At 43.8% G+C, this 25,983-nt stretch overlaps 2 protein-coding genes across 4 annotated transcripts in view; one reads left to right on the top strand and one right to left on the bottom strand.

Annotated features, from left to right (window-relative positions):
* Nucleotides 1-4,818, bottom strand: part of Arfip1 (ADP ribosylation factor interacting protein 1) — a 90,658-nt gene extending 85,840 nt beyond the window's left edge. Inside the window, exon 1 of one of the 3 annotated variants that reach the window (XM_052180274.1) lies at nt 4,229-4,818. The gene's annotated coding sequence lies outside the window, so the exon portion shown is untranslated. The remainder of the gene's footprint in view (nt 1-4,228) is intronic. The other 2 variants (XM_052180273.1, XM_052180275.1) reach the window with 2 other exon arrangements.
* Nucleotides 4,819-14,385: 9,567 nt separating this feature from the next.
* Tigd4 (tigger transposable element derived 4) lies at nt 14,386-15,974 on the top strand. The gene has a single exon (XM_052178684.1). The coding sequence runs from the start codon at nt 14,433-14,435 to the stop codon at nt 15,972-15,974; it is 1,542 nt and encodes a 513-aa protein (XP_052034644.1). The 5' UTR covers nt 14,386-14,432.
* The last annotated feature ends 10,009 nt before the right edge of the window (nt 15,975-25,983 follow it).

Raw genomic sequence — 25,983 nt, 5'->3', positions numbered from 1 at the left:
AATCTGCATAATGACAAAGGTATTTCAAAAAAATCAATTAAAAAGGCTAGAACAACTAATAAAAAGCATTGCTGAATTATAACCCAAAGTGCAAAACGTATTCATTTGTCAAAACAGACAGTCTGGAGATACTATTCAGCTGTAAAAGAGTACCTATTGCCCTCATACAGGACTGGAGACTAGTCCACAATACCCATGTCAGATAGCTTACAACCACCTGTAACTCCAGCTCTAGGGAGACTCAAGTCCATGGGTTCCTGAGCTGCACTTACGTACACGCACACACACATATATAATTTAATATAAATTTGATAGAAATGACTGAGTGAATCAGTAAAGAAGGAGAAATATTCCCCTTACAGTTTATTTCCAAAAAGGTTTTATGAACACTCCTCGTCTTTAGGAAGTAAAACATAATTCTCCACTCTCTATCTTTGCACCATATAAAGAAATTTTCTTCTATAATAGGCAATATTCAAAAGGAAGAGCTCAAAAAGAGTAACTTCATAGGGAACAAATCTGACAAAGCAAGACTGACTATCATAAAGGTTACCATCAGCAGTGTGGTTACAGTGACAGTCAGGAAGGGCACTTTTACTGAGTTTCTCCTCCCCATGCTAATCATGACAAAACACTAGATAAATCTCCACAGATGTAGGTACAAGATACCTTTAAACAGTAATCTGCAAAACTATCAACTCATCAAAAGCATGGAAATCAGGCCAGGCAGTGGTGGAGCATGCCTTTAATCCTGGCACTTGGAAGGTGTAAGCAGACGGATCTCTGAGTTCAAGGCCAGTCCAGTCTATAGATCAAGTTCCCGGACAGCCAAGGCTACATAGAGAAACCCTGTCTCAACCTCCATTCACACCCTGCAAAAAAGCAAGGAAATCTGAGAAACTTCAATGCTAAAAACACTTGATGACTGGATGGCATCCTGAACAGAAAAGGGAGAAGAGGGAAAAGCTGACACAATGTAAATAATTGTGCCACACTAATGATGTATATGTTAACAGAGAAATGAAATATTCAGGTACCTCTATATTATCTTTTTAGTAATTCTGTAAGTCTAGCCGAGAGTTCATTATAAATAATCTAAGAACATTACACTATTTTATAAACTATTAGTATTTTATTAATGTGAATTGAGAAACCAGCAATTTAGTTTACAATGTATTACTAGTTTAACTATTATAACAATTCAAACTCAAAAATCTTTAAAAACAACAACAACAAATCTATGAGCTGAAATCTTTAATGCCAGCAATTTAGAATAATAAATAAATACTTTGATGTTGGGTCTAGAGCCACAGCATGTACACCTACATATACACAAATATACATATGAATTATTAATAAATCAGGAGCTAGAAAGATGGCACTGTTTAGAACACTTGCTGCTCTTGCAAAAGACCTAGCACAGAATGTATCCACAATACAGACAAACAGGCACACACACATACAAGAATATAAAGAAAACAAGTGATTTTAAAAAACTTTTAAGGACCAATGGAGGCCAGCTTGGTTGCGCATAGTTTCATGGAACATAATTCAGGGTAAGGCTGAAGAATTCCAACTGTTAAGGAGTTTTCTTTTTACTCTAAAAGCAAGCAAAGTCACAATATGAAGGCTATATACAAGTTTCAGGCAAGGTGATTGTTCCTATGCATTGTAATGCGAAATACTGGCCATGGTTGCCTCAGGGAAGAAGATCTTCACGTATACAAGTGATGCTACATAACCTTGCCTCCACGAGTTATCCCTGACTGGTGAATAAAGATGACTACAGCCTATAGTTAAGCAGAAGAAAGGCAGGCAGGAGACTACAGGGGAAGAGAAAAAGAGAAGGTGAAGAGAGAAATCTTTACACAATGGGGTAAGTGATCCTGAGAATTGGCCCTGAGGGCTAGCCAGTTAAAGAGCAGCCCATACGCAACAGGGAAAATCATATCTTAGGGTTATTGATAAGGTAGTAGATATTAATAGCTTAGAGGGTAGATATCTGCCCAGCTCTAGTACTGTTTAAAGGCTTATTATAAATATAAAAGTTCTGTGTCTTTTATCTAGGAACTGAATTATCCAAGGCAAGTTCTCCAAGTCTTATATAAAGCTTGGAAACAATAAATAACATACATAATACAGAATGAAGAGAAAGGGACTTTTATCTTTATCTTACAAGCAACCAGCTTAGCATCCACCAAGTGAGGATGCTACACTGAGGGGAAATCATAACATTGTTTGAAGAGAAGAAATTAGTTACTTTAGATAACTTAGGATGAGCTGTGCAGATAACACGATATGAAATGAGCTTCAAAATGTTATAATTTCAACTTCCAAACACTTCAAAGCCAAATCAGTAAGTAAATATGTCCTCCAAGACTTACATAAAGCTTGGAAACAATAAATAACATACATAATACAGAATGAAGAGAAAGGGGCATCAAAAATGCTGAAGCCATGTGGATTACATAAAACATCTTTGCCCTTCCTTTGGGAAGCCCAAGGCAGATATCTCCAGTTAAAAACAAGAACATGAAGGCAAATTGTTGTACCCAGTGGGCTGGGAATATTTAGTATGCATTAAAAAATGATAAACACATCAGTTTAGAAATTCTCTGTATTGGCAGAGCAATGGGCACAGCCAGCTATCCCTAAAAAGAAACCTCAAAACCACAAATCAGGAACTAACTTGGTTCCTTCTACAGGTCCAGGAAGGAATTTAGAAATGCTGCAGTTTTGAAGTAGTGAGATTTCAGTGCCAGGCTGTAATCCGTGCACTCTACTCTGTATAACACCCAAGTAAGCCAGGTGCAACTTGGGGAAACAACAGCTCGGAGAATAAACTGCTTCCTTTAGCTTCAACAAGATTCTAGACCAGTAAGTACTTCTTAATCTTGCTAGACATTACACACTTCTTTCTTTTAAGAATTTGATAAATGAATGCATTTTCCCAGAACACACACATATACAAACTTTGCACATAATTTCTGGGGTAGAGATAGAAAACCCCTGAAAAAAAAATCACTGATTACCTGGACTGAGACCCCACCCTGGAATTAAGGCAAGCATAATCCAAGAAAAGTAACATCTTGCCTAGCAGGAAACAAAACAGCTCAGGCAGAGCCTTTAATTCAGCAAATCAGAGTGGGAAAAGGCTGTTTCCTGTATACTAAGTGTTAGACTTTGTAGATAGAAAACGGTGTTGGTCACGGTGGGCGAGGAAAACAAAAAGGAAAATTGAAAGCAAGTAAAAACAGAACAAACAGAAGAAGAAAAGTGTACACAGACGCAATACTCGCTCTGGAAGAGCAGCAATGAAATACAGCCATTCCTGCAACCTCCAGAGAACTGACCAACCGTCAATCTGGTGCACCCTTCTTTAGCAATCAAGTTAATCAAATGGCAAATGTGAACACGCCTTCGCAGTTGTGAAAGCAACACGTAGGTGAAAAGCTCTGCGATTCTTTCATTCGTTTTTGTCCCCTGATCAGATAAGAACCAAGTTAAGTATACTTCAGGGAAAAATAAAAGAGAAACGCACAGAAATCCTGAAAGGATGGCTTAAAGGATCTGCAGGAAGTGTAAAATATAAACCTTTTGAGATCAGAGGATTCAGGAGGAAAACAAGAACAAAGCCTGGGAAGCAATAACTGGGGAGAAAGTCTAGAATCTAAACACTTAAATTAAGACACGCACGCGCGAGAGAGAACGCTTCCTTTCCTAGGCACATAAAGAGTAGTTAACTTGGCAATAAGGAACGCACCAGAAGGCAGGGCCACAATTTCCTTCTCCAAACTCCAGCATTCCTGGGACGCCCTCACCAGCACTCAGGCTTGGGACGTTTCAGGCAGGGCGCCTCCCTCTGCACCAGTGTCAGGCAATCTCTCCGAGGGTTTATTGCTAACTCCCTTCCTCGCACAGCAGGAGAGAGGAAGTAGGAGACTCTGGGACGAGCGGGGGGAAAGGCGGCCCACTCGGACAGAGTCCAGAAAGACCCGGACCCTGCCAACTCTTCCCACCCACCGCCAGCACAGCCGAGCGGTGCCGCCCCCTTCACTCCAGAACACACTCAGACTCAGAGGGACGGGAGGGACCAAGGAGCGGACTTGGCAGCTCCCAGGGATGGAAGTGCCCTGGAGCAAGTTTAACGAGAGTAGCCGTAGGCGACTCGTCCGCCGTGGAGCAAGCCACCTCAACCTCATCCTTTCTGTCGCGGCTCCGCCCTCACCTGTCTGTCAGCGGGGAAGCCAGCAGCGCTCCGTCGCGGGCTCTCCCGGTCGCAGCACTCGGGAATCGCGTCGGCCCGAGGCAGAAGGGACCGGAAGCGCAACCGGGAGCTTTTCCTTCGTCTCCTCCCCTACGCTTCGGGGGCGGGGAGCAGCCGCAGCTGTCACAGGCTCCGAGCAACCAACCGCCGAGGACACTTGCACCCGCGACCTCACAACCCAGCCTCCGGCGCTTGCACTCTACCCGCAAAGACGGAAATGAGAAGACCGGAAGTGCGGGGTCTTGGGCCCGGGACAGCCTCTCTCTAGAAGCCAAGCGGGCCCCCGCCACGTCTCTATGGTGCGCGCGCGTCTCCCAGGGGGCTGGGTCCTCTCGGCTCCGCCCCGGACCGCGGCCCCGTGAACTACATCCGGGAAATCCGCACGGGCCGTTACCGGGGTAACCGGTTGCAGCGTGGAGTAAGAGTCGCCAGTTTGCGAAGAGCACCCCTCCAGCCAGACATTCTCTACCCTTTTCCCAAACACACACTCGGTGCCTGGAGGCTGGAGGTGGCCGCAGCTCACCACCGCGGAGCCGAAAGTTTGTCAACCACCGGAGAGAACGAGCGGGATGCGGAAGGGATGGAGCGAAGATGAGTGTACACCCGCTGACAGCACGGAAGCCCGGCCCTCGCTCTCCTAGGCGTCTCGCGAGTTCTCCGCGACCGCCGCACTCGTGCCAGTCTGTGCAGAAAGACAGGCTTCCGTGAGCTTGCGGTGGTAGCTCTGGTTCTGTGCTCCCCTTTTCCCTGCTCACTCGCTGACAGTGGGCTCATAGTACTTTTCTTCGCTGCTGCTCTCTTGCCCGCAACTGAGCTCTGCCCTACTGCTTGTTCATCCTCTCTTAAGTAGATCGCCGTGGCCCTGTCCACAGAAACAGTTCAACTATCCCTTCTCCCAGAGCTCGTCCTACCAGTCTTTGGGGTACCTGCGAGAATCTTCCCTATCCCCAGCGATGTTAGATAGAAATGGGCCAGAGCACATTTCCAATGAATGTTAATATCCTGGGACTGGTTCATAGTAACACTACATACATTTACATAATGCACTACATATATTTCAAACCTAAATAACACGGTGTTGTCTTAGATTGCTAGAACATCAACTCAAACAAAACAACATCAACAAAAACACTGCTGACATGCCTAAACATAAATCTTGTATAAAGGGCCATTTTGTTCTGAAATTGAGCTATAAAGGAAGTGTGAGGGGTACCAGTTCACTCAAACTATTCTGCAGTGTGTTGTGAATGTTCCTATTCAAACCATCCCCTTGAGTTGGAACCCATTAGTCTTCCCCATTATTAGAAAGAGGCCCCCATCTAGTGTAACTCTTGCTCTCATTCTGTAAGAACTGAGTAAGACCTGTGGCTAAATGCGAATGTCATATACAGGGGCTTCTGAAGGGTGACTTCAGAAAACACTTGCAATACCCAGTTGTGTATGAATGGTGTGACAGTTAGCTTAACAAAACTGGGTGTCTCCTTAAGGATGTCTGATGGTGTCTGTTTAAATTTGGGGATACTTGGCTTCTTGTATTGGCTATAAATGGTATACTTCCTCTGAGACCTGCTGATAGTTTTTATGATGGTTCTGATGGACTAATGATAATTTTCTTTGATAAGGATGCTATTAGTTGCTTATTCTAAGTAATCAGTCCAGTGAGGTTCTGGTATTCTGCATGATTATCCTTATCCATAATATCGTGGTGAGAAAGAATATGATAGGACTAATTAATTTTTCCGTGATTTCTTTTGCCCCAAGGGAAATACAAACGTAGACCCACCTTTAGAAACACTGAAATCTGCTTCAGTTGGTTACGGAAAATTGCAAATACTTCTGTACATCATTTTAAACTGAAGGAAGCAGAAGCTTGTGTTCTTTGGATTTAGGGAAATTTTCATTCATGTGTATTTGTGTATATGTGTGTGTATGAGAGTGTGTGTGTTACTTGAGATCAATGTTTTATACAAAACTTTTAAAACTTACTTCTTAAATGATTTATTTTCACTTTCTTTTTTTTCTTCCTGTCTTCTTTCTCTCCTTTTTTTTCTTCTTCATTTTGGTCCCTTTTTGCCCCCAAAGAATTCTGTCTGCCCATTCTACTTAGAAGGAATAGAAGATTCCTATTCTCTCAATTGACGTATATGATGAGAGGGCTAAGAGGAAAGGATTTACTGTCACATATAATCCTGACATGGAGATAATATACTCACCTTTTGCAGAGTTAGATACTCTTTATTCCCTAGGCTTGTAGAGAACATTAGTAGACTGCCTGCCTTTCATTTTATAATCAGGAAGGAAAGGAGATAGGCCACGGGTTCGAGGCTGGTGCTTTTACTCCATTCTGCATGAAGTCAATGACAGATTAGATTTTTGAATGTTGCATACTGCTTATCAATGCTGTTTTCTCAAGAGCAAGAAATTGATACATCCAGATCTTGTCTCTGATAATTCTGATAATGTGTCAAAATTCCCAGCACTCCTCATCAGTAAGTTTCTATTCGTGAAGAGATATTTAGGTTACTACTTACACAGTATAATCTTCAGGAAACAGGCTTTATTTAATAGAGGGCAGTGGGTAATAGAACATTATTAAGGAGTTCCCAGATGAACCAGTTGGTGGCGCACACCTTTAATCCCAGCACTTGAGAGGCAGGCAGACCTTAGTTCAAGGCCAGCTACAGAATTCCAGGATAGCTGGAGCTACACTTAGAAACCATTGTCTCTAAAGACAACCACAAAACAAAAACAAAAAGATAAAAAACAAAGAGCAGCCAGTGCTTTTCAAGCCAGCCCTGTTTTTCACCTGGGCGAAGTGAGACAGCTGGCCCCAGTGCCGTGGGCTCAGGAGAGCTGGCCCCCGGTGCCGTGGGCGTGGGCTCGGGAGAGCTGGCCCCCGGTGCCGTGGGCTTGGGAGAGCTGGCCCCGGACAGCCCAGCCGTTCTGCTCCCCAGATCCAGGGCTTTGTGTTGACCCGTCCCAGCATCTACTCCACCTATGGATTGTTGGCCTTTGTAAAAGGGCTGGCCTTGCAGATTCAGTGCTGCAGGGTCTCCACGACACAGGGCAACAACAGCATATCTGACAGGAGCCCAGGTAAAAATGCAGTATTGATAGAGTAGCAGATGCTAGAGCCCTCTAGCCAGATCAATGACATTGTAAAGAATATTTGCAAGGAAAGCTGTTTGAGCAGAAGGGTAAACTGGGTGACACCATGACACATTTCAGGCAGATGGAGGGACAGAGAGATGAGTGGGATTGGAGTACCTGATGTGAAATTTACAAAGAACCAATAAAAGAAGGAGAAGAAGAAGAGGAATAGGAGGAAGTAGATGAAGAGGAAGGAGGAGGGGAGGAAGGAGGAGGGGAGGAAGAGAGGAAGAAGAAGAGGAAGGAAGAGGAAGAAGCAACAGCAGTTCCCAGACAGACAGGGTGAGAAGTAAAGTGCTATACTTTTAGAAGCTCTCTAGTAATTACAACTTCACTCAGTTATGTGTAAAGAACGCTAGGAACGTTTAGTGCTATCAAGGCTTTAAGCACAGGAGTCAGTCATTATTATTTCATTATATCATCTGTTATTGTTGATAACAGAGGAACTTTCTCATATGACTCGAACTTTTCCCTTCCAGACCTCCAGTTGTCTTTGGTGGCATTCTGAAATTATTCAAAAATAAATTTGACCTCCTGCCCTGGTATGCAAGAGTCACCATGGTCTGGCCCCCAAGTTGTTTTCTGTTGTGTAACCCATCAGCCACATCAGTACTCTTGTGTGTGTGGAGTAAGAGTGCCCATTTAGCCGACTATCCATCTGGCCAGGGAGAAGAAGGTGTGATTACACAGAGCTGCTTGGTATGTTCCGAGCCCTGTAATTCTGCCTTGGACGTGGCGGCTGTCTAGCCTTCCCTGCAGAGATGTTCTCGGACCTCTCCTACACCTCACCACCTCACTCATCATGGCTCTGAGCCCTTGCTTCCATCACAAACCCCTTTCTGTCCTTCCTGTGAGAATTCATTTTTGCCACCTATTTCCCGTAGCCCTTAGGTTGAACCCCTGTTGGTCTGCCTTGAACTGCTGACTCTTCCTGTCTGTTTCCCCTATTCCTTTAAAAAAAAAAAAAATCTAACTCATGTTACCAGGCTTATATTGGCAAGTACTTTAGCTCCCAGCCACCTCATTGGCTCCCTCAGGATCCTTTTCAGCAGAGTAAACTTTGGACTCATTTTATTCTTTCAGAACCATCAGGAAGTTAACAGTGCTTAGGTTATAGAAACAAGCTATCTGTCTTGCACCATGAAACTTACTGAAGACCAGTGATGGCTGCTGGTTAGAGAAGCGGTATGGAGAGGTTTAAGTGGGCATACTTGTTATCTAGTGGTGAAAGTCAAAAAGTGAGTGCACTTTCAGTCTGGGAAGTGATTGGGACTCTGCAGAGAGCTATAAACTACAGATAAGAACAGAGTAATTTATTACCCTGATATTCTGAGTGGGAAGGCCACCAGTGTTATGTCTCCTTGTGCTTTAGCTTTCTTTTACAGTCTTGCACAAATAGAACATTAGAATTTAAAAAAAAATAAAAAGGAAATGTAGGTGACTTGGCTTAACCCACAGTTCATTTTCTAGCATGAACATTCAACGTTTGTGGCTGTTGTCTTTTTATTCATATTTTTCTTCATTTATTTGACAATTTGTTATTAAGAACCTATGGTGTGCCAGACTGTTGTAATTTTCAGTATTTTCTGGCCTGTAGATTCATAGTTCACTTTTTAAATTTATGTCCTTGTAGAGGACTTTGTAGCAGTTAGGAGAGGAATCAAAGTCAAAATATAAGAGACATGGACAGGAGGAGCTTTTTCTGTTGTGAAATAAAGTCCAGGGACAAGGACATGACGGAGGGCTCTGAGTGTGGAGAGTGATTCCTGGCAACTACCACCAAATGCCAGGAACTTCACCGGCAGCAGCCAGAGCTAAGTTCTGGGTGACCTCGGTGAGACCTGGGAGCCTCTAGATAAGAGGCTAGCATCCTCACTTCTGCTCTGTGAGACCCCGGAGACCCGGTTACGATTTCCTGGGCTTCTGGCCTATGAACATCTGTGATAATAAATGCTTGCTGGTCTGGAAAGAGCTCAGTGGGTAGGAGTACTTACTGCCCTTGTGGAAGACTTTGTAGACCTTTGTAGAGGCTCAGATCCCCAGTGGAGTGGTGGCTCAAAATTGCCAGGAACTCCAATTCCAGATAGAGTTCTAGATAAAGACTTTCTAGGTTAAAAGTTGTAGACTTTTTTTTATTTATTTTATTTTATTTTGGTTTTTTGGATTTGTTTGTGTTTTTTGGTTTGGTTTGTTTTGTTTTGTTTTGTTTTGTTTTGTTTTGTTTTGTTTTGTTTTGTTTTGTTTTGAGACAGGGTTTCTCTATATAGCCCTGGCTGTCCTGGAACTAACTCTATAGACCAGGCTGGCCTCGAACTCAGAAATCTGCCTGCCTCTGCCTCTGCCTCTGCCTCTGCCTCTGCCTCTGCCTCTGCCTCTGCCTCTGCCTCTGCCTCTGCCTCTGCCTCTGCCTCTGCCTCTGCCTCTGCCTCTGCCTCTGCCTCTGCCTCTGCCTCTGCCTCTGCCTCTGCCTCTGCCTCTGCCTCTGCCTCTGCCTCTGCCTCTGCCTCTGCTTCTGCCTCTGCCTCTGCCTCCCAAGTGCTGGGATTATAGGCCTGCACCACCACCGCCTGGCTAGTTGTAGACATTTTAAGTTTTTTTCTCTCATATTGCTTAATTTGTCTTCCATAAGCATTGTAGCAATTGATGTATCTCAGAACAACCTGTGTAACTATACCCTGGAAAAAAACAAACAAATCGAAGAGGGTTTATATTTTTCTTATCACTTGTAGGATTCCTTACGGCAAGGCCTATTACTTAGTCTAACTGTTGACATCAAGAAAATATTCTCTGATTTGTAGGCTGGCATTTCTCCTCTGTAATGTGTTCAGGGGAAAATGAATACCGAGCTTAATCAGCAGGATGAGCATTCAGAGTAAAGATCACTTACTGCCATTACTCCTGCAAACCCAGCCAGCCGATGTCTGGGGAGGCTGCATAGCATCCATTTTATTAATTGGGCAGTAATTGATGTTTATACTTTCCTAGGGGAAAGGCCTACTTTTGTCTGGTTTACATCACATATTTGATTGTTTTAGGAATGTATTATATTTTATTGTGGAAATTTTGACTTTCGTTATTGAAGGAAATGACACTGTTGACTGGAGAAGGAAGTTGAATATTTTCTTAAATAAAGATGCTGCTCATTTCGGCTTGAACTGGTCTCTGTTCAACTATTTTCTAACTATAGGCTTAGTATTTGTTATCTGAAGGGTTTCACGAAAGTATTTCAGAGTTTGAATCTTTGTTTGTTTTTTGAGACAAGATGTTTTTCTGCGTTACCCTGGCTCTCCTAGAACTCACCCTGTAGATAGACCAGACTAGCCTCAAAATCACAGACATCTGTCTGCTTCTGCCTCCCAAGTGCTGGAATTAAAGGCATATACCACCACTTGCAGGCTCAAAGTTTGAATCTTTTATTTAGAATATTTGCATAGACTTTGCAGGTTGAACATCTCTAATCAGTAAGTCTCCTGGATTTAAAATTTGGAGATTAGAGGTTCTCAGTCTTTTTTTTTTTTTTTTTTTTTTTTTTTTTTTTTTTTTGCCTTTAGTTAGGATACACAGAGGAGATTAGCATTGCTGCAGCCCTTGTTGTTCATTTCTGAGAATAAAGTAAGATGGGAGGGAGGGGATCCCTGGACACTGGTGTCAAACTAGCAAGAGAAATAATTACATACAAGATAGTCACAGATTTGCAGGGAATATGCAAGGAGTTCCTGGGGAAATGAACACAGTTTTCATGGGACTGAGTCAGATGGTCAGATCCTACTTACTTAGAAGCCCAAGCTTTCCCTAACAGTAGGCTAAAGATGCTGTGGATGCTAGCATCCAGAATGGTCCACTCTTCCTTAGAAACTTAATATCGCCTTTAGAATGTGGTGTTGTTAGAGCCAGAGAGAGCTCAAAAAACAAACAAAGGTGGATCGGTACTTAAGAACAGTTGTTTTTTCAAAGGACCCAAGTTTGATTCCCAGCACCCACATGGCAAATAGCTACAGTTCCAGGGGACCCAACGCCTCTTCTGACTTCTGCAGACTCCTGACCCCATGCAGTATGCATACATACATTTAGGGACACATATGGACATAAAATAATAATTAACATTTTTTAAAGTTGTTGTTGTAAGCTGGGTGTGCTGGAATGTGCTTTTAAATCTAGCATGTGGGGAGCAGAGAAAGGCAGATCTCTGAGTTCGAGGTCAGCCTGGTCTACAGAGGGGATTCCAGGACAGCCAGGGCTACACAGAGAAACTCTGTCTTGAGGGGGTGGAGGAAGTTGTTATTGTAAGCTGTGTATAGGAGCTGACTTGCCTTGATACAGGGAACCCAGACTGTGAACTATGGTCAGAGAAGACCCTGTCAATATGATTTAACTATACTCTAATATAAAGAATAGAATACAGACCGGACAGTGAAAAGACTAGATTGCTAGTTTCCAAACACATCATAACTGTGTGACCATTAAAACCCGGTTCTACCTAACTCCTTAGTTTCTTGGAATATAGGCAGCAGAGCAATTTGAAAATGCCATGATGATGTTGTTATATCAAGGCCTTTTTTGCAACAATTTAAAAAAAAAAAAACCTATGAATTGTAATTTTGGTACAAGGGGGGTAGAAGAATTTTAACAAGAACTTTTCTCTAAGCTGAGTACACCTACAAGCCCAGCGTTCAAGAAACTGAAATATGAAGATTATGAGTTCAAGGCCAGCCTACATCATGCGAAGCAATCCTGTCTTAGAAACAGAACAGAACAAAAAGCAAGCAAGAAGATGTATCTTGTCATCTGGAAAGCCAGAGACACAGCAGGAAGACTAGGGCACCCGCATAATAATGTTCATTTATCAAATTAGCTTCTTGTCGTCTTGGCCACAGCATGCCCAGAATACATAGATTCTGGCAAGAGAGCTGGTGTCTGGGGGGGGGGGGGTGAACGTGAGCCTGTCTGGATCCCTGTGGCTGGTCTCACTGCTGCTGCTGAAGAAAAACGAGTCTTGGCAAGGAAGAGGGCTCATCAGCTAAGAGCATTGCTGCTCAAGTACCAAGACCTACCTACCTGTGTTGTAACCTAGCACCTACCTAAAACACATGCATAGCTTCATGGACCTGTGGCTTGGATGCTGGAGGTAGGTATGGAGACAGATGGCCAGCTTAGATGAGAAATGGTGAGCTCCAGAGAAACTTTGTCTCAAGAAAGGAAAGGCAGAAGGCAGAGAGTAAAGAAAAGGAAATCCAACATCCTCTTCTGAGCGTGCACACACACACGCGCACGCACACACACACACACACGCACACCACTGTTTCTAGTCTATTTTTAAGTGCCATTCCTGCCCCCAAATCTGCAACTTAGAGCTAAAAAGATTGAAAAGAGAAGACCATGATAATGAAACCATCAGCCCACATTCACTGGGCACTTTCTTCAACTATTAAGTTAATCTGGCCATGGTTGTGTACTGTGAGACCCAGCCAGCACTTGAGAAGCTGAATCAAGGATGGCAAGTTCAAGGGCCACCTGGTCTATATGCAAAGGTATGCGCACACGTGTGTGTGTGTGCGCGCGCGCACGCGCGCGCGTGTGAAAGAGAGACAGAGACAGAGAGACAGAGACAGACAGAGAGAAGCTATCCTGAGTGCCTCTTATGAAATTCACTGAGCCTTACTGAGTATACAGCAACTCTGTGAAGTCAGTCCTGTAGTTTCTCCCCTTTTACAGATAAAGCAGCTGAGGCTTTAATGGTTAAGACCCAGGACCACATAAGTACTACGTGGCAGTCACTTCTCAAGATCTATACTATGGCAAGTCAGTTTCCCACACATAGACAAGGCCACATAGAGGGCCTGAGAGGGTAAGAACCGTGATCACTCTACTTCCTATTTCAGTCTAGATCACTTTCTATATTATATCCTTAACAATGTGTTTATTATGATGCATGTTCTCAACACTGACCTGTGTATATTCATATACTGGGCTAAACTGATATAAAAATTACTGGATTTGTTTTTAGCTTTGAGGGAGCACAGGGCTTAGATTTTTTTAATGGAGTTATTCATCACCTGAATTGAATATTTCAATGAAGTATTTCTAGCAGACTCCTATGAAGAAGACTGTCTCCCATGTGCTATTAAAAATTGAGCTCATGTCTACAGTCTGTGGTTATTTTTTTCTTCTTGTAGAGCCAGAGGGTACAGCCTGTGACCTCATGTAGAAAATAGCCACCAAGATCTATCCAGGATCATTTTTAGTTCTTTAGTTTTGGCACGCACACATTTTCAAAGCAGATTAAATTTGTCCAATGTGTTTTAGAAGTATATATTGCAAAGCACAAGGGAGGATGCAAAGCACCGAGCAGAGCCTTTAGTGGAGGGCTGTTCAGGAAGCAAGCTTCTGTCCGGAAGCTTTGGTTACTACATTTCCAGAAACTTCTTCCCATCCTTCTCATTGCCATTCCAAGCATGGTGGACCCCAGCTGCCACGTCGCTCCCTGCTGCCTTTCCCCTGGCATTTCCAAGAGATAGAAGGAGGGTGCCATTTTTTTCATTCTGTACCCTTGAAGAAACTAGAACTTAAGCCGGGATATCTTACACGGACATTTTTGAAAGTTTGTGTCTTATCTCTGAGCCTGCTGTGGAGAATTTAGTACAAGACATGCATGGATAAAATGAATCGTCTTAAAGGATTGCAGCTCCAAAAATACCCCAGCAGGACTGGGCAGGTTTGACATAATGACATTCCTATTTTAGCCTGACTTCTGGAACTCTGCAGAACTATAAATTGAGCCACACAAGATCCTAAGAAGGTGCCTCTTCTAATCGCATACAGAATTTTTCTTCAGACTTTTGGAAAAGATACGTCTAGTGGTTGTTTTCTTAGAGAATGAGACTGTTGATACTTACCAACTTTAATGCAGAACATGGTAGATAGAAAGCCGTGGTCCATATCCTACTGAAAAACAAATTTGATTACAGAAACTTACTCCAGGAACTCAGAGCCAAGGCCTGCCCGAGCCGCAGCTGAGATGGCAGAAGCCCCTGTGGATGCCGGGACTCAGCCCATAACTGTGAAGAAAAAGAAAAGCCTGTCTATCGAAGAAAAGATTGACATCATAAATGCAGTGGAAAGGGGAAAGAAAAAGGCAGACATTGCAGCTGAATATGGAATAAAGAAAAATTCGTTGTCTTCCATTATGAAAAACAAAGACAAAGTTCTAGAAGCCTTTGAGTCTTTGAGGTTTGATCCAAAGAGAAAAAGACTGAGAACGGCGTTTTATACGGATCTGGAAGAGGCACTGATGAGGTGGTATCGGATTGCTCAGTGTCTAAACGTGCCAGTTAATGGTCCAATGTTGCGTCTAAAAGCTAACGATTTTGCCCAGAAGCTGGGACACAATGATTTTAAGTGCAGCAATGGTTGGCTGGATCGTTTTAAATCCAGGTATGGCTTAGTATTCCGAGCACAACCTGTAGAAGCCACAGGTGCATCTATAGACCCGTCCACTGTGTGGTACCAGAATGTGCTACCTTATTACCTAAATGATTATCATCCTAAAAATGTTTTCAATGTAAAAGAGACTGGACTGCTTTATCGAATGTTACCTACAAATACTTTTGCATTCAAAGGAGAAACGTGTTCAATTGGAAAGTTGTGCAAAGACAGGATTACGCTGGCACTGGGTACAAATATGGATGGCTCGGAGAAGCTCCCTTTGCTTATCATCGGGAAAAACCGAGCCCCGCGTTGTTTCAAAGGCATAAAATCATTGCCTGTGTATTATGAAGCTAACAGAACGGCGTGGATGACCGCAGCCATATTCGAACAGTGGATGCAGAAACTGGATGAGAAATTCCAAGCCCAGAAACGAAGAGTGGTGATTTTTGTTGATTCTTGCCCAGCACATCCAGAAGTGAAAAACCTAACGTCCATTGAGTTAGCTTTCTTCCCATCATGCTTGTCTTCCGGGTTTGCAGCTATGAATCAAGGTGTTATTAAGAGCCTTAAAATCAAATATCGGCATTGTCTTATCAAGAAGTTTTTAAGTTCAGTCGAAAGTAGCAAAGAGTTTACATTTTCTCTACTAGATGCAATTGATACATTGCATCTCTGCTGGAGAGCTGTAACTCCCGAGACCATTGTTAAAAGCTATGAAGAGGCAGGATTCCGGTCTCCAAAGGGAGAAAATGACACAGCAATTGCAGAAGATGCTGCTGCTCTTGACCTGACTGCCCACGCAGTAGGGGCAGGAGTGGAATTTCTTGAAGGCTTGTGCATAGAGGAATACGCTGCCCTGGATGAGGACCTGGAGACTTGTGAAGCCCCCCCAAAAGATGGTGCAGAGCCGGCTGGAGAAAGTAAGCAAGATGAAACTGGTTTTTATACTTCTGATGAAGAGGAGGAGGACAGCGGAGCGCTAGAAGTGGACCTGCCGTTACCAACCAAGAACGAAGCGCTCGCAGCTGTAGGCATTCTGAAAAGGTTTCTTAGAAGTCAAGACATGAGCGATGAACTTCACAGTTCCTTAGCAGACGTTGAAAACTTTATTAACGCTTTGTCACCTAAGTAGTCACTTATTGTTCGTCAGCAGAGCAGTAATTCCTGGGGTATCTTATTACCCAAGGAATGTAAACGGAAAGTATCACTTAAACAAGGAAAGAGAAAGCCTGATAATCTGATAATCGTTGGCTTCACTGCAAAGCCTTTGATCTGCATAGCGGGGGCTCCCTAGTAAATAATGACTAAGTAAAACTGCAATTTTCCGTTTAGCAGGTTTGGGGAGAGTGGAAAAAAATGTGTTTCAGAGGCTTTATATTTCAAAGAAACTTGGCATGTGTATGAAAGGACGCCAGCTGGCTGACTCACGCGCATGAAATTGCTGGTTTTCATTTTCTTTGTTTTAAAGTTCAGATCATGTTCTAGAATATTTTATCTTCGTAGTCTAAAAATAACACACCAGCTTATTTTTATAAAGCCATATGCATGCCACCCCTATCCTACTGAATTCTTTTGTTCTTTTCCTTTTTTGGTTGGTTTTTAAAGAAAGGGTCTCACTGTGTAGTTCAAGTTGCCTCGGATTCATGGCAATGCTCCTGCCTCGGCCTCTCAAATGCTGGGATTGGAGGTATAAGCCAACACGCACAGTCTAATTTAACTTGTGAGTATCATAGCAGCATAAAATTGTGTTCTAATTAGTTAATCTTCCGTATGGAAAAGATTATGGAAATATATTCTAATCTACTGTGCATCAAGATGATGAACAATGTAATTCTTGCTGCTTTCAAATTACTTGTCAAATTAAGTCAAAGGAAAAGCTATTACTCTGCCTTCTATCACCAGGAGAGATGGGTCCTTCCGCTGTGCATATGTGTATGCTTGTTTAATGGGAAAATACTTGAAGGGAAATATTAAATATTTGTATTTGAATAGGGAGGCAATTGAAGACACTCTAAGAGTCACTAAGAAGAAAACTTGTGATTTTTTAAAAATTGCAAGAGCTCAGCTTTTAATCTAGTTTTGTTCTTAATTTTACTGAATTTTATTTTTAGCACATTATGATATTTAGTTGTCTTCCTCCAATTTTTTCTTCTCCAAAATTTTTTAGAGAAAGTTTTACTTATGTATTACATTAAAATAATGTAGTAGTTGTCTTCCTCCAATTTTTTCTTCTCCAAAATTTTTTAGAGAAAGTTTTACCTATGTATTACATTAAAATAATGTAGGAAATTACCTACTCACCATCTAAAAAATAGTCATTGAACAAAATCTTAACAATGTGTCAGTCTTTCCCACTATTCAGTTTTAAATAGCATGTTTATTTAATTTATTATACCTAATTTAGGTCCCCTTAAAAAGTATTTTATAAAAATACAAAGCATGATGATTTGTTGTGAATTATTAATCTGCCAAAAGATTATACATTTAGAAGAAAATAATTCAACAAACCATTTTATTTTCTATTGTTGATTTGCTCTGTTCTGAGAATTTAGTAGAGCCCTAAAATGTATCAATAGTTTATGTTTCCTTTATTATTAAACATTGACTATTTAAATTAAAAGCATTTTGTGATTTGATGTGTAATTTTAATTTGGCTCAATTATGGACCTAAAAGAGTTCTTGAGAGCCCTTCTGTCTCTCAAGAAAAAAATTATTTGCAGTTAGTCTGGTTTTAATTTTTTTTTTTTATTCTTCTTGCTGTTTCAACAGTGTTCTTTACTCATTCCTAACTAAGAACAAACCTTGAATTGCATTTAGGACATTCTTCACTGTGAGTTGTTCCTGAACTACTTACTGGGTGGAAGGTTCAGCTCACGTTAAAGCAGGGGGTGCCTGCCTGGCTCTTACGCAGAGTACTAAACCCTCACTGCAAACCTTCTTCTCACTGCATAAGAGACAGAGTAGCGGGCGGGCAGAAGGAAGCAAGAAGAGAGGGGGAACTGGAGGGAGGCTACCCAGGTTAGGAGAAACACACCCACTGCGTCAATAGGGCCCCAGCTCCGGGAGGACAGGCAGAGCTGGGGAGTAGACATCTGCTTTCTTCAGGTTCACTGTGCAGTGGGGAGCTGGGCTGGGCCTCTGCCATACAAAGAGCTCCCTGGATGAAATACAGTAGAGTCAGCAGAAGGTGGCCAGTGGGAGATCCTAGAGTCCTAACCCCATCCAGCAGGGACTGTGGTGTAGCAATGACTGGTGAAAACTGTGCAGGATACTGTACTATAAACGGCCTGGTCCTGTTAATGCATTCAACTAATTGAAAGAATCACCTTCTGGATTAGACGGCTCTCGTGTAATATGTTAGAATAAAATCAAAGGGCATAGGCCCCCTGCTTCAATCCATATTTACTTATTTTGTTCTCAGCTGTCACCCTTCAGCATCGTCTTGAAAGCTGGGACAGTTGTATAATCTTATTATATCTCTAGAGAATACTAAATACATAGCAGGCTCCTGGTGTGACCACATGTCTGTCTGATGTAAGAACCGAGTCAAGAGTTCCAGAGAGTCGTCTAGCTTCCTAAACTAGGAACAAATCAAAGGGGAGGACAGGACCTATTTCCGCTGGCTTCCTCTTTGTGGGCCCTTTCCGAATGCACAGTCACTGTGGTGTGCTCCTGGCTGATACCACACCTAGGCTCCACATTGTGAAAGCTATAACTCAGCACTGTGCACTGAGAGAACCCTTTCCAGCTACCATGGAAGCAAATGAGGAACCTTCCCCAAAGAGGATCTGCGAGTTCACCTTTCTGCCCCTAGAGTGCTTTATGGAGTGTTGTTTGTCCTCCATCAAGGAGCCACCAGTCCACTGTGTGGTTAAGCCCTGTCTATAGCGAATCCTATACCTGCTCCCTAGAAGTAATTCTACAGTGTCTGAATAATTACCAGAAGAAAGTATAGGTTGAACCAAAAGACGATTATAGACGTGGAGAGATCAACCTTGATTTCTGCTGGTGGAAATGAAGACTTGTAAGCAGGTAAAACTAGTTTTAAAAAGTGTATTTCTTCATTCCTGAACTCTGTACACAGTGTGCAAGTCAGACCTACCATACAAGTGAGTAACCTTTTATAACATCTGTTTGAACTGAGCTGTGCAATTTCAGCTTTAAACCCTATTGAGTTTATTTATTTATTTATTTATTTATTTATTATTATTATTATTCCAGATTTGACCATTGTTTCCCAGACCCAATTGTTCCATTAGAGAAGTTATATTAACCTTTGAGAAGAACAAATTGATTTGCCCTTACTTTCAGTTGTTGGGGTCTAAGTAGAATTAGCTCAAACCTGGTGATTAAAGATTCTAATAAAGGGGAAGGGGTGCCTGATACTTAGAAAGGGTTTATCCTGTTCATGGTGCTAGGCGCTGAAGGTTAATGATAAGAGCAGAGAAAAAAAAATGCCCTTGTTGTAACAGTGGCAGGTCAGTGGAGAAAGCAGGCAGGCAGCTTTCCACGATGACAGGAGCACTGGGAACGTGGCACCTGTGTCTACAAAACCAGGCAATGTGGGGCTTTAACCCAGCCCTGGGGTTGGGGAAGGAGTGACTCAGCAAAGTACCTAGAGCCAAACCAGAGATCTAGACTCCTGGGATAAAGTGGAGTTTTACTATGCAAGGGAAGAAGGATGGCCCTGTGTGCCGGCCTCAGGAGGAGGAGGAGGAGGAGGAGGAGGAGGAGGAGGAGGAGGAGGAGGAGGAGGAGGAGGAGGAGGATGCCATCAGGCAGAAGAGACCTGGCCTGGATCAGTTAGCTGGGTCAGTCTTCAATAAAGAGCCATTTTACATATAGAGGCACGGGGAGGGAAGAAAACATTCCTATCTTCGGCTTTTGAAAGCTTTGGCCATAAGCAGAACCCTGGGCCTCAGAACAAAGTCGAAATGTTAGGGAAAAAAGGAGATTCTGGGAAAGGGAGCTTACCCTCTATGCCAAGCCACTGCCACCTTGAGGAGTTCAAGGGTACCTGCTTGCAAAAGGAGGATGCTAGCTGGGCCTGCTAACTCTTCACTTCCTTTATACGGAGAGATATGGAGTTAGGAGAACCTCCCTTGACCACCCAGCTGCTTCTCACTGAGTGTTGTACAAAACTGCCTTCACTGCACGTGGCCTCCTCAGAGAGGGCTAAGGAAGAGAAGGGACGCTTCCCTGAAGGCCAGGGGAGCCTAGGGGATGTCCCATCTAGGCAGCTATGACAAAGCCTTCCTCCCTGCTTTCCAAGTGTTGCCTTTCATGGGGGGAGGGTACCTGCAGTCCTGAAGGTAACCCCTTACCTATACACTAGTAAAGAAAGCCCAGTAGATCCTTTGGTTCTCCAGAGTGAATTTGGCAACGTCAGTCCTGTTCTGACACCAGGACATTATTGTTTCCCCCAGGGAAGGAATCTTAGCAATACCTCCAACCGGTTAAAAATACTCATTCCCATTGTAGGAGGAAATAAATAGCAAGGGAGAGCAGCGGGTCTCTCCGCACTCTTGAGGACAGCCGACAGAACACTGGTTCTTGCTGGGTCTCGAACCCACAGATAATCAGCCTAAGGAATTCATATAAACAGTTCGTTCATGAATGAGGATTGCTATCCGGGTCAATGAAGGGGCGTTATGTGAAGGCCCGGGGACTGTGGGATCTGAGTTGGTGCCGCAGTGGCCCAGTGCCCCTGCGGTGAGCAGCTGCCAATGCCTGCCAGGTCTTGGGCTCGGACTAGTGCTGGTTCAACACAGCATCCCCCCAAAAATGTCCCTTGAGATCAATAAACAAATAAATAATAGTTAGCAATAGTCATTATTCACTGATCATGGCTGAAGTGTCATCGTGATGGTTTTGGTGGCATATTAAAGCAGCTTGTTAAAAATTACTCTAATTGGTAGTCCATATCACCTTACTGTCTTATTTAGTTAGGAAGATGCCAACTTTACCCCACATACTGTCCTTAGTTATTAGAGAGCTCTTAAAAGTTTGATTTTCTGTGGGACCCTTTACCCCAAGCTAAGGCAGCCTTCCTTCTCTCCAGTGTGTGTAGCAGACACACTCTCTGCTGAGCAGTTTACAAACCTCTCTGCATCTGGAAAAGGTCCAGTTCCTAACTGACTGCCCAAGACCCGCCTCACTGCCTAGGAACCAGTTAAACACTTCCAGTGGGATTGTAGGACAACTGAGGCAGGTTGTGCATCCTTAATGAGGCAAATTAAAAAGCTAGCAGTTTGCAGTGACTCGGCTGCCCCTGTGAGGACTACAGGCAGCCCAAGCCCTCAAGAGCAGTTCTGGAAACCTTGTCAGGTTACAGAGGCCCAGGAGTCATTACATAGGTTAGCTTTTAGACACTGTATTTACCTGGGGTTGCCTTTAGTTTTTGAGGGGGTTAACTTTGAGACTATTAAAAGGCAAAAGGGTTTTTATTTTGCTTTGTTCTACTTTGAAGTAGTTTTTAAAATACTTTGAAATTTGAGACATACTTGGAACAGGAGTGTTCTCACTTCACCTGTTAAACTCAAGACCCGCAGAGGAGAAGACCTGTCTTACACCATGGAGACTACAAGGAAGTCTCGATTCAGATTTTCTCCAAAACAGAAAGTTAAAATTAGAGGAAATTCTCTCTCTCTCTCTCTCTCTCTCTCTCTGTCTCTGTCAGTGCCGGGGACTGAATAGAGACCTCGGGTGTGTTAGGCGAACATTGTACAACAGAGCTACAGCCCAGGCCAAGGAGTTACCATTAAAAAATTACTTATCGGGTTGAGGATGCAGATTAGGAGTAAAACACTTGCTACCATCCACGGAGCCCTGAGTTCCAACCCCAGCACAATAAATAAATACATTCAGAGAAAGAAAACATAACAAAGAGGAGAGAAAAACACTCATCTTCCTGCTATTCATAAACTCTTCCCTAGTAAAAGTTACACTGAATTTCCAAACAGGTAAAAACAAAAACAAAACAAAAACAAAAAACAAACAAACAAAACAAGCCTCACTCTGGCCTGAGCCTGAGCAGACACTCGGCCTCCCGCCTCCCTGTGTTTTTTAAATGCCCGGTGTTACTAATTGACACTTGGAGAAAACCGAGCCGACTTCCTTTCCTACACTGGTGTTTTAGCTGAGCCTTCTTTGGCACATTCCGTTTTCCTTTCTCCTTTGCCTGCTATTTTTGATAATGTTATTTTTAATAGTTTTCTAGTATATTTTTACGAGACTACTGTGGTGAAATATAATTAAAAGAACAGTGTGAGGCCTCATACTCCCTGGAAGCTGAGCAGAGAGTCCAGGATTTAGCACCAGGCTAAATCTCTAGATTAAGGACTTGCTCATGATGATACTCTCAGACGCTGCCATTTAGAGAAACATCAGAAATAAAATATTAAAATGATCAGGTCACATCCCTCCGAGGAATAGCATGCTTTCTGTAGTCAGAGAAAAAAAATCAATTGGATCATAGGAACAGTACTAGGAGCTGCCCAGGATGACTGCCGCAGACACGCAAAGCTTTCTGGAAGGCCTTCCCTGCTAGCTGGCCATGTCCGGGTGCGGCCATGTCGGGGTGCACCATGTGGGTAACGCAGTTTCCAGGAGAGCCAGACTTGTGCCTGACCTGGCTTTACCATCTAACGAGGAAGGCGGAGTGAACACTCTAAATGATAAAAACCACACTTTGCTCCCGGTTCTGACTCAGTGTGGCAGACAGAGTCCGAGAGACTAGAGCAGGGTTTACTGTGAGCTCCCACAATGAGACCCCCCCCCCCCTGCCTAGCATCAGGCCAGGACAAGTGGCCGGCTGGCCAGCGTGCCAGGTACCAAGGCCTGGCAAAGGATCCAGGAAGGGCAGGCACGGGCAGGGCACTACAGCCGGATTTCTACAGGGTTTCGTTTTACAGTTTCTGTGTCTTACTGAACCGGAGGGGTGTGTGTTCTCTTTAAAATTGCCATGTGTAGATCATAAAAGGAAGTGAGTGGTTTCACCTTGGGTTTGTCTGTGTGGTAGATAAATCTCTAAAGCCTCAGCCTTTGATTTCATTAAGTACCAATAAAGGTGGGGGGGGGGCGCCCTTCTATTCCAAGTGTGCATGTGACCTTCACAAAGAGACACAGACAAGAACAGAGCCCAGGCCTTTCAAATATATCTAGGGTGGGGTGGGAAGAAAGGATTACGTTGGAAATAAGAGTCCAAAAGAGCACTGAGGTCAAGAAAATTATTTTGGGGAGCAACAAATTTATATTAAGCGTTTTAAGGAGTAGCTGCAAGGCAAGGCGCTCATGTTACTTGTTTCTTGTCTGAGCAGCAGCAAGCCGCCTTAGAAGCAACGCCGCCGTCTGTGACAGATCCTGAAGGCAGATCCCTGACACGACTTTCATTTCCAGTAATTCACTCTCATTGTAATTTTGTATTAATTAGCTTAAATATAAGGGTAAAAGCGAGTGTGAGTCAGGGGTCTCCAGAGGAGCGAATGAGTGTGTGCTCAGGATATAAGCTCTCCTCCAGCGGGCACCCGTGCTGTGCTCCCAGGATGCCTGGCATTGAGCTAAGCGCTCAGTTAAGGCATGCAACATCCTAATGGTAATACTGCCTTTTTACAAAGTGTGCGGCGCGGGGTTCCGTAAATTGACAGTTAATACACAATGCCACACATGTTTATCCGGGTGGCTTGCGATGACTACATTGCGCAATGATTAGGGCAGGTGCTATCTTGATTTTGCAGGTAGAAAAACTAGTACATGTTCAGACCAGAATGTAAACTCTTTCAAAAGAATCACTCTCCCCCTCCCTCTCTCCCCTCTCCCTCCCCCTCCCTCTCTCCCCTCTCCCTCCCCCTCCCTCTTCCTCCTCTCTCTCTCTCTCTCTCTCTCTCTCTCCTTTCCCTCTCCACTGTGGAATCTCACTATGTAGTCCAGTTTGGCCTTGAACTCATTATAGAATCCAGACTGCCCCTGAACTAGAAGTGATCCCCCTGCCTCAACCTCCTAAACATACCACCAAGCACTGCTTTAGAGATGTGTTCAGGGCTATCTATCCTCACTCTGTCCTCCCACCTCCTGGGTGAGGGCCTTTCCTTCGTTTTTTTCTTCCTATCCATCCTGAACTCGGATTTTATGGAAGGTGTTCCTCTCGAATGAGTCAGGTCTTTCTTATCTTAGGACACTGGAACATCTCTTTACGGAGTTCCAAAGAACATTGCATTAGGAATGTGTGGGTTGGTAGGGATTTTACAGCATAAACTCAGTTAAAGCACACTGAGCTCTCTAGAAGATCTCTTTCAAAGACTGACATCTAGACTAACGTCTAGATGAGTTTCATTCCCATAAGGCTCTGAGGTCATCACTAATATTATTTCCATAGTATAAACGCATAAAGGGAGACAGAAATTGCTTAAAAAACTTTCCTAGGAGAAAGATTGAAGCCTTAGTGAAAACACGGATCTCAAGACTAATTAAAGGATTGGTGATAAGTTATTATCCTAAGTTATTATCCGCTGGTGAAATGAGCCAATTCAAGTCAGATTACAGTACACAAAGGCAGGCTTTTGGGGAAGCAGTTCTGAAGTCACGGAGGTGGGGGGGTGAGGAGGTGGGGAGGTGGGGGAGGTGGCGAGGTGGGGGGTGGGGAGGTGGGGAGGTGGGGGGGTGGGGAGCTGGGGGGTGGAGAGGTGGGGATGGGGAGGTGGGGGTGGGGAGGTGGGGGGGGTGAGGAGGTGGGGGGATGGGGAGGTGGGGAGGTGGGGGGGGGTTGGGGAGGTGGGGAGGGGAGCTTACACATGCAGTGAGAGAAAAGGGAAGAGGGGAGAGAGGAAGATCAAAATATCTGGATTATATGAGGAAAAGTTTAGGGGGGAGGAGGGAAGCTCAGCCCTTGGCTAGAATGTTCAGGGCAGAGGGTGGGGTATGCCAAGCCTGCCCTGTAACAAGTAGGGACTGAGGGATGCTGGGAGAAACTGGAAGCCAGGTCCACCTTGGTATGCACCTCAGCCATTTGTCCCAGGTCTGAATTTCAACAGGTAACGCCCTCTCCTTCTCAAAAACCACACTTTGAGTCCACCTATTTGATCTCTCTCCTCCCAGGAATCTCGTGGAGCATGGTCAGGAGCAGAAGCCAGCTTAACAGGTTTTAGTTTCATTTCTGTTGTAACAAAGTATCTCGATAAAAACTAACCAAGGATGGAGAAAGCTTTATCTGCTTTTCAATTCCATACCCGCCACCAGCATCACAGAGGGGAAGTCGTCATGGCGGGAGCTCAGAGCTCGTCACAGCGCATCCACACTGAGAGTGGTGATAAGAAATGCATCCTTGCTTGCTTACTGCACATGCTCAGCTAATGTTCTTCATTGCTACACACACGGCCCCAGCCAGGAAAAGAAGCTGCTAACATTCAAGGTGGGTCTTTCCATCTGGGCTACAAATCAAAACAGCTACACCCCCCCCCCCCCTGCTATGCCCACAGACCAACCTGACCTAAGTAATTCCACAGAGAGACTCGTCCAAGGTGATTCTAGGCACTGGCAAATTGACAGTATATTTAAGCTACACAGACAGTCCTACAGGTCAATTTCATTCATACACTTAACAAATGGGGAGTAAGCACCTACCACGTGCTGGATGCTGGTCTGGGTGTTGAGGATACAGCACTAAACAAAAGAGTGCTTCTTCCCAATAATCCTGGGAGGAGGATTTGCACTATTACTACAAATGAGAAGAGCTTTGGGTTGGGGAGAGAGTTCAGCAGGGAAGTGCTTTCCATGTAAGCACAAGAACCTACATTCTACCCCCAGCATTTACTTGGAAGGGAGGCATGGTGCCAAGCCACTGAGGAGGCAGAGAAAGGCAGATCCCTAGGGTTCATGGGCCAGTCAGCCTAGCCTAATCAGCTGCCAGCTCTAGGTCCTAGCAAGCAACAGTCTCAAAATGTGAATAGTTTCTGCACACATACATATATACACACACAGAGACCCACAGACACAGGCACACACATACCCTGAGGTTCACACAGATTACTAGCTAAAACTTGAGGTTTAGATATTAATCTTATGAAGTTAAAATTTCAGATCTTCTGCTCAGGGAATATAATGCTATTTCTGTTTGGTATCCACTTAATATAATTGTTAAATACATT

The sequence above is a fragment of the Apodemus sylvaticus genome, chromosome 4 (genome assembly GCF_947179515.1).
Source record: "Apodemus sylvaticus chromosome 4, mApoSyl1.1, whole genome shotgun sequence".
NCBI classification, from domain to species: domain Eukaryota; kingdom Metazoa; phylum Chordata; class Mammalia; order Rodentia; family Muridae; genus Apodemus; species Apodemus sylvaticus.
Note: the sequence above shows the minus strand (reverse complement) of the source record. Positions and strands in the feature narration are given on the sequence as shown.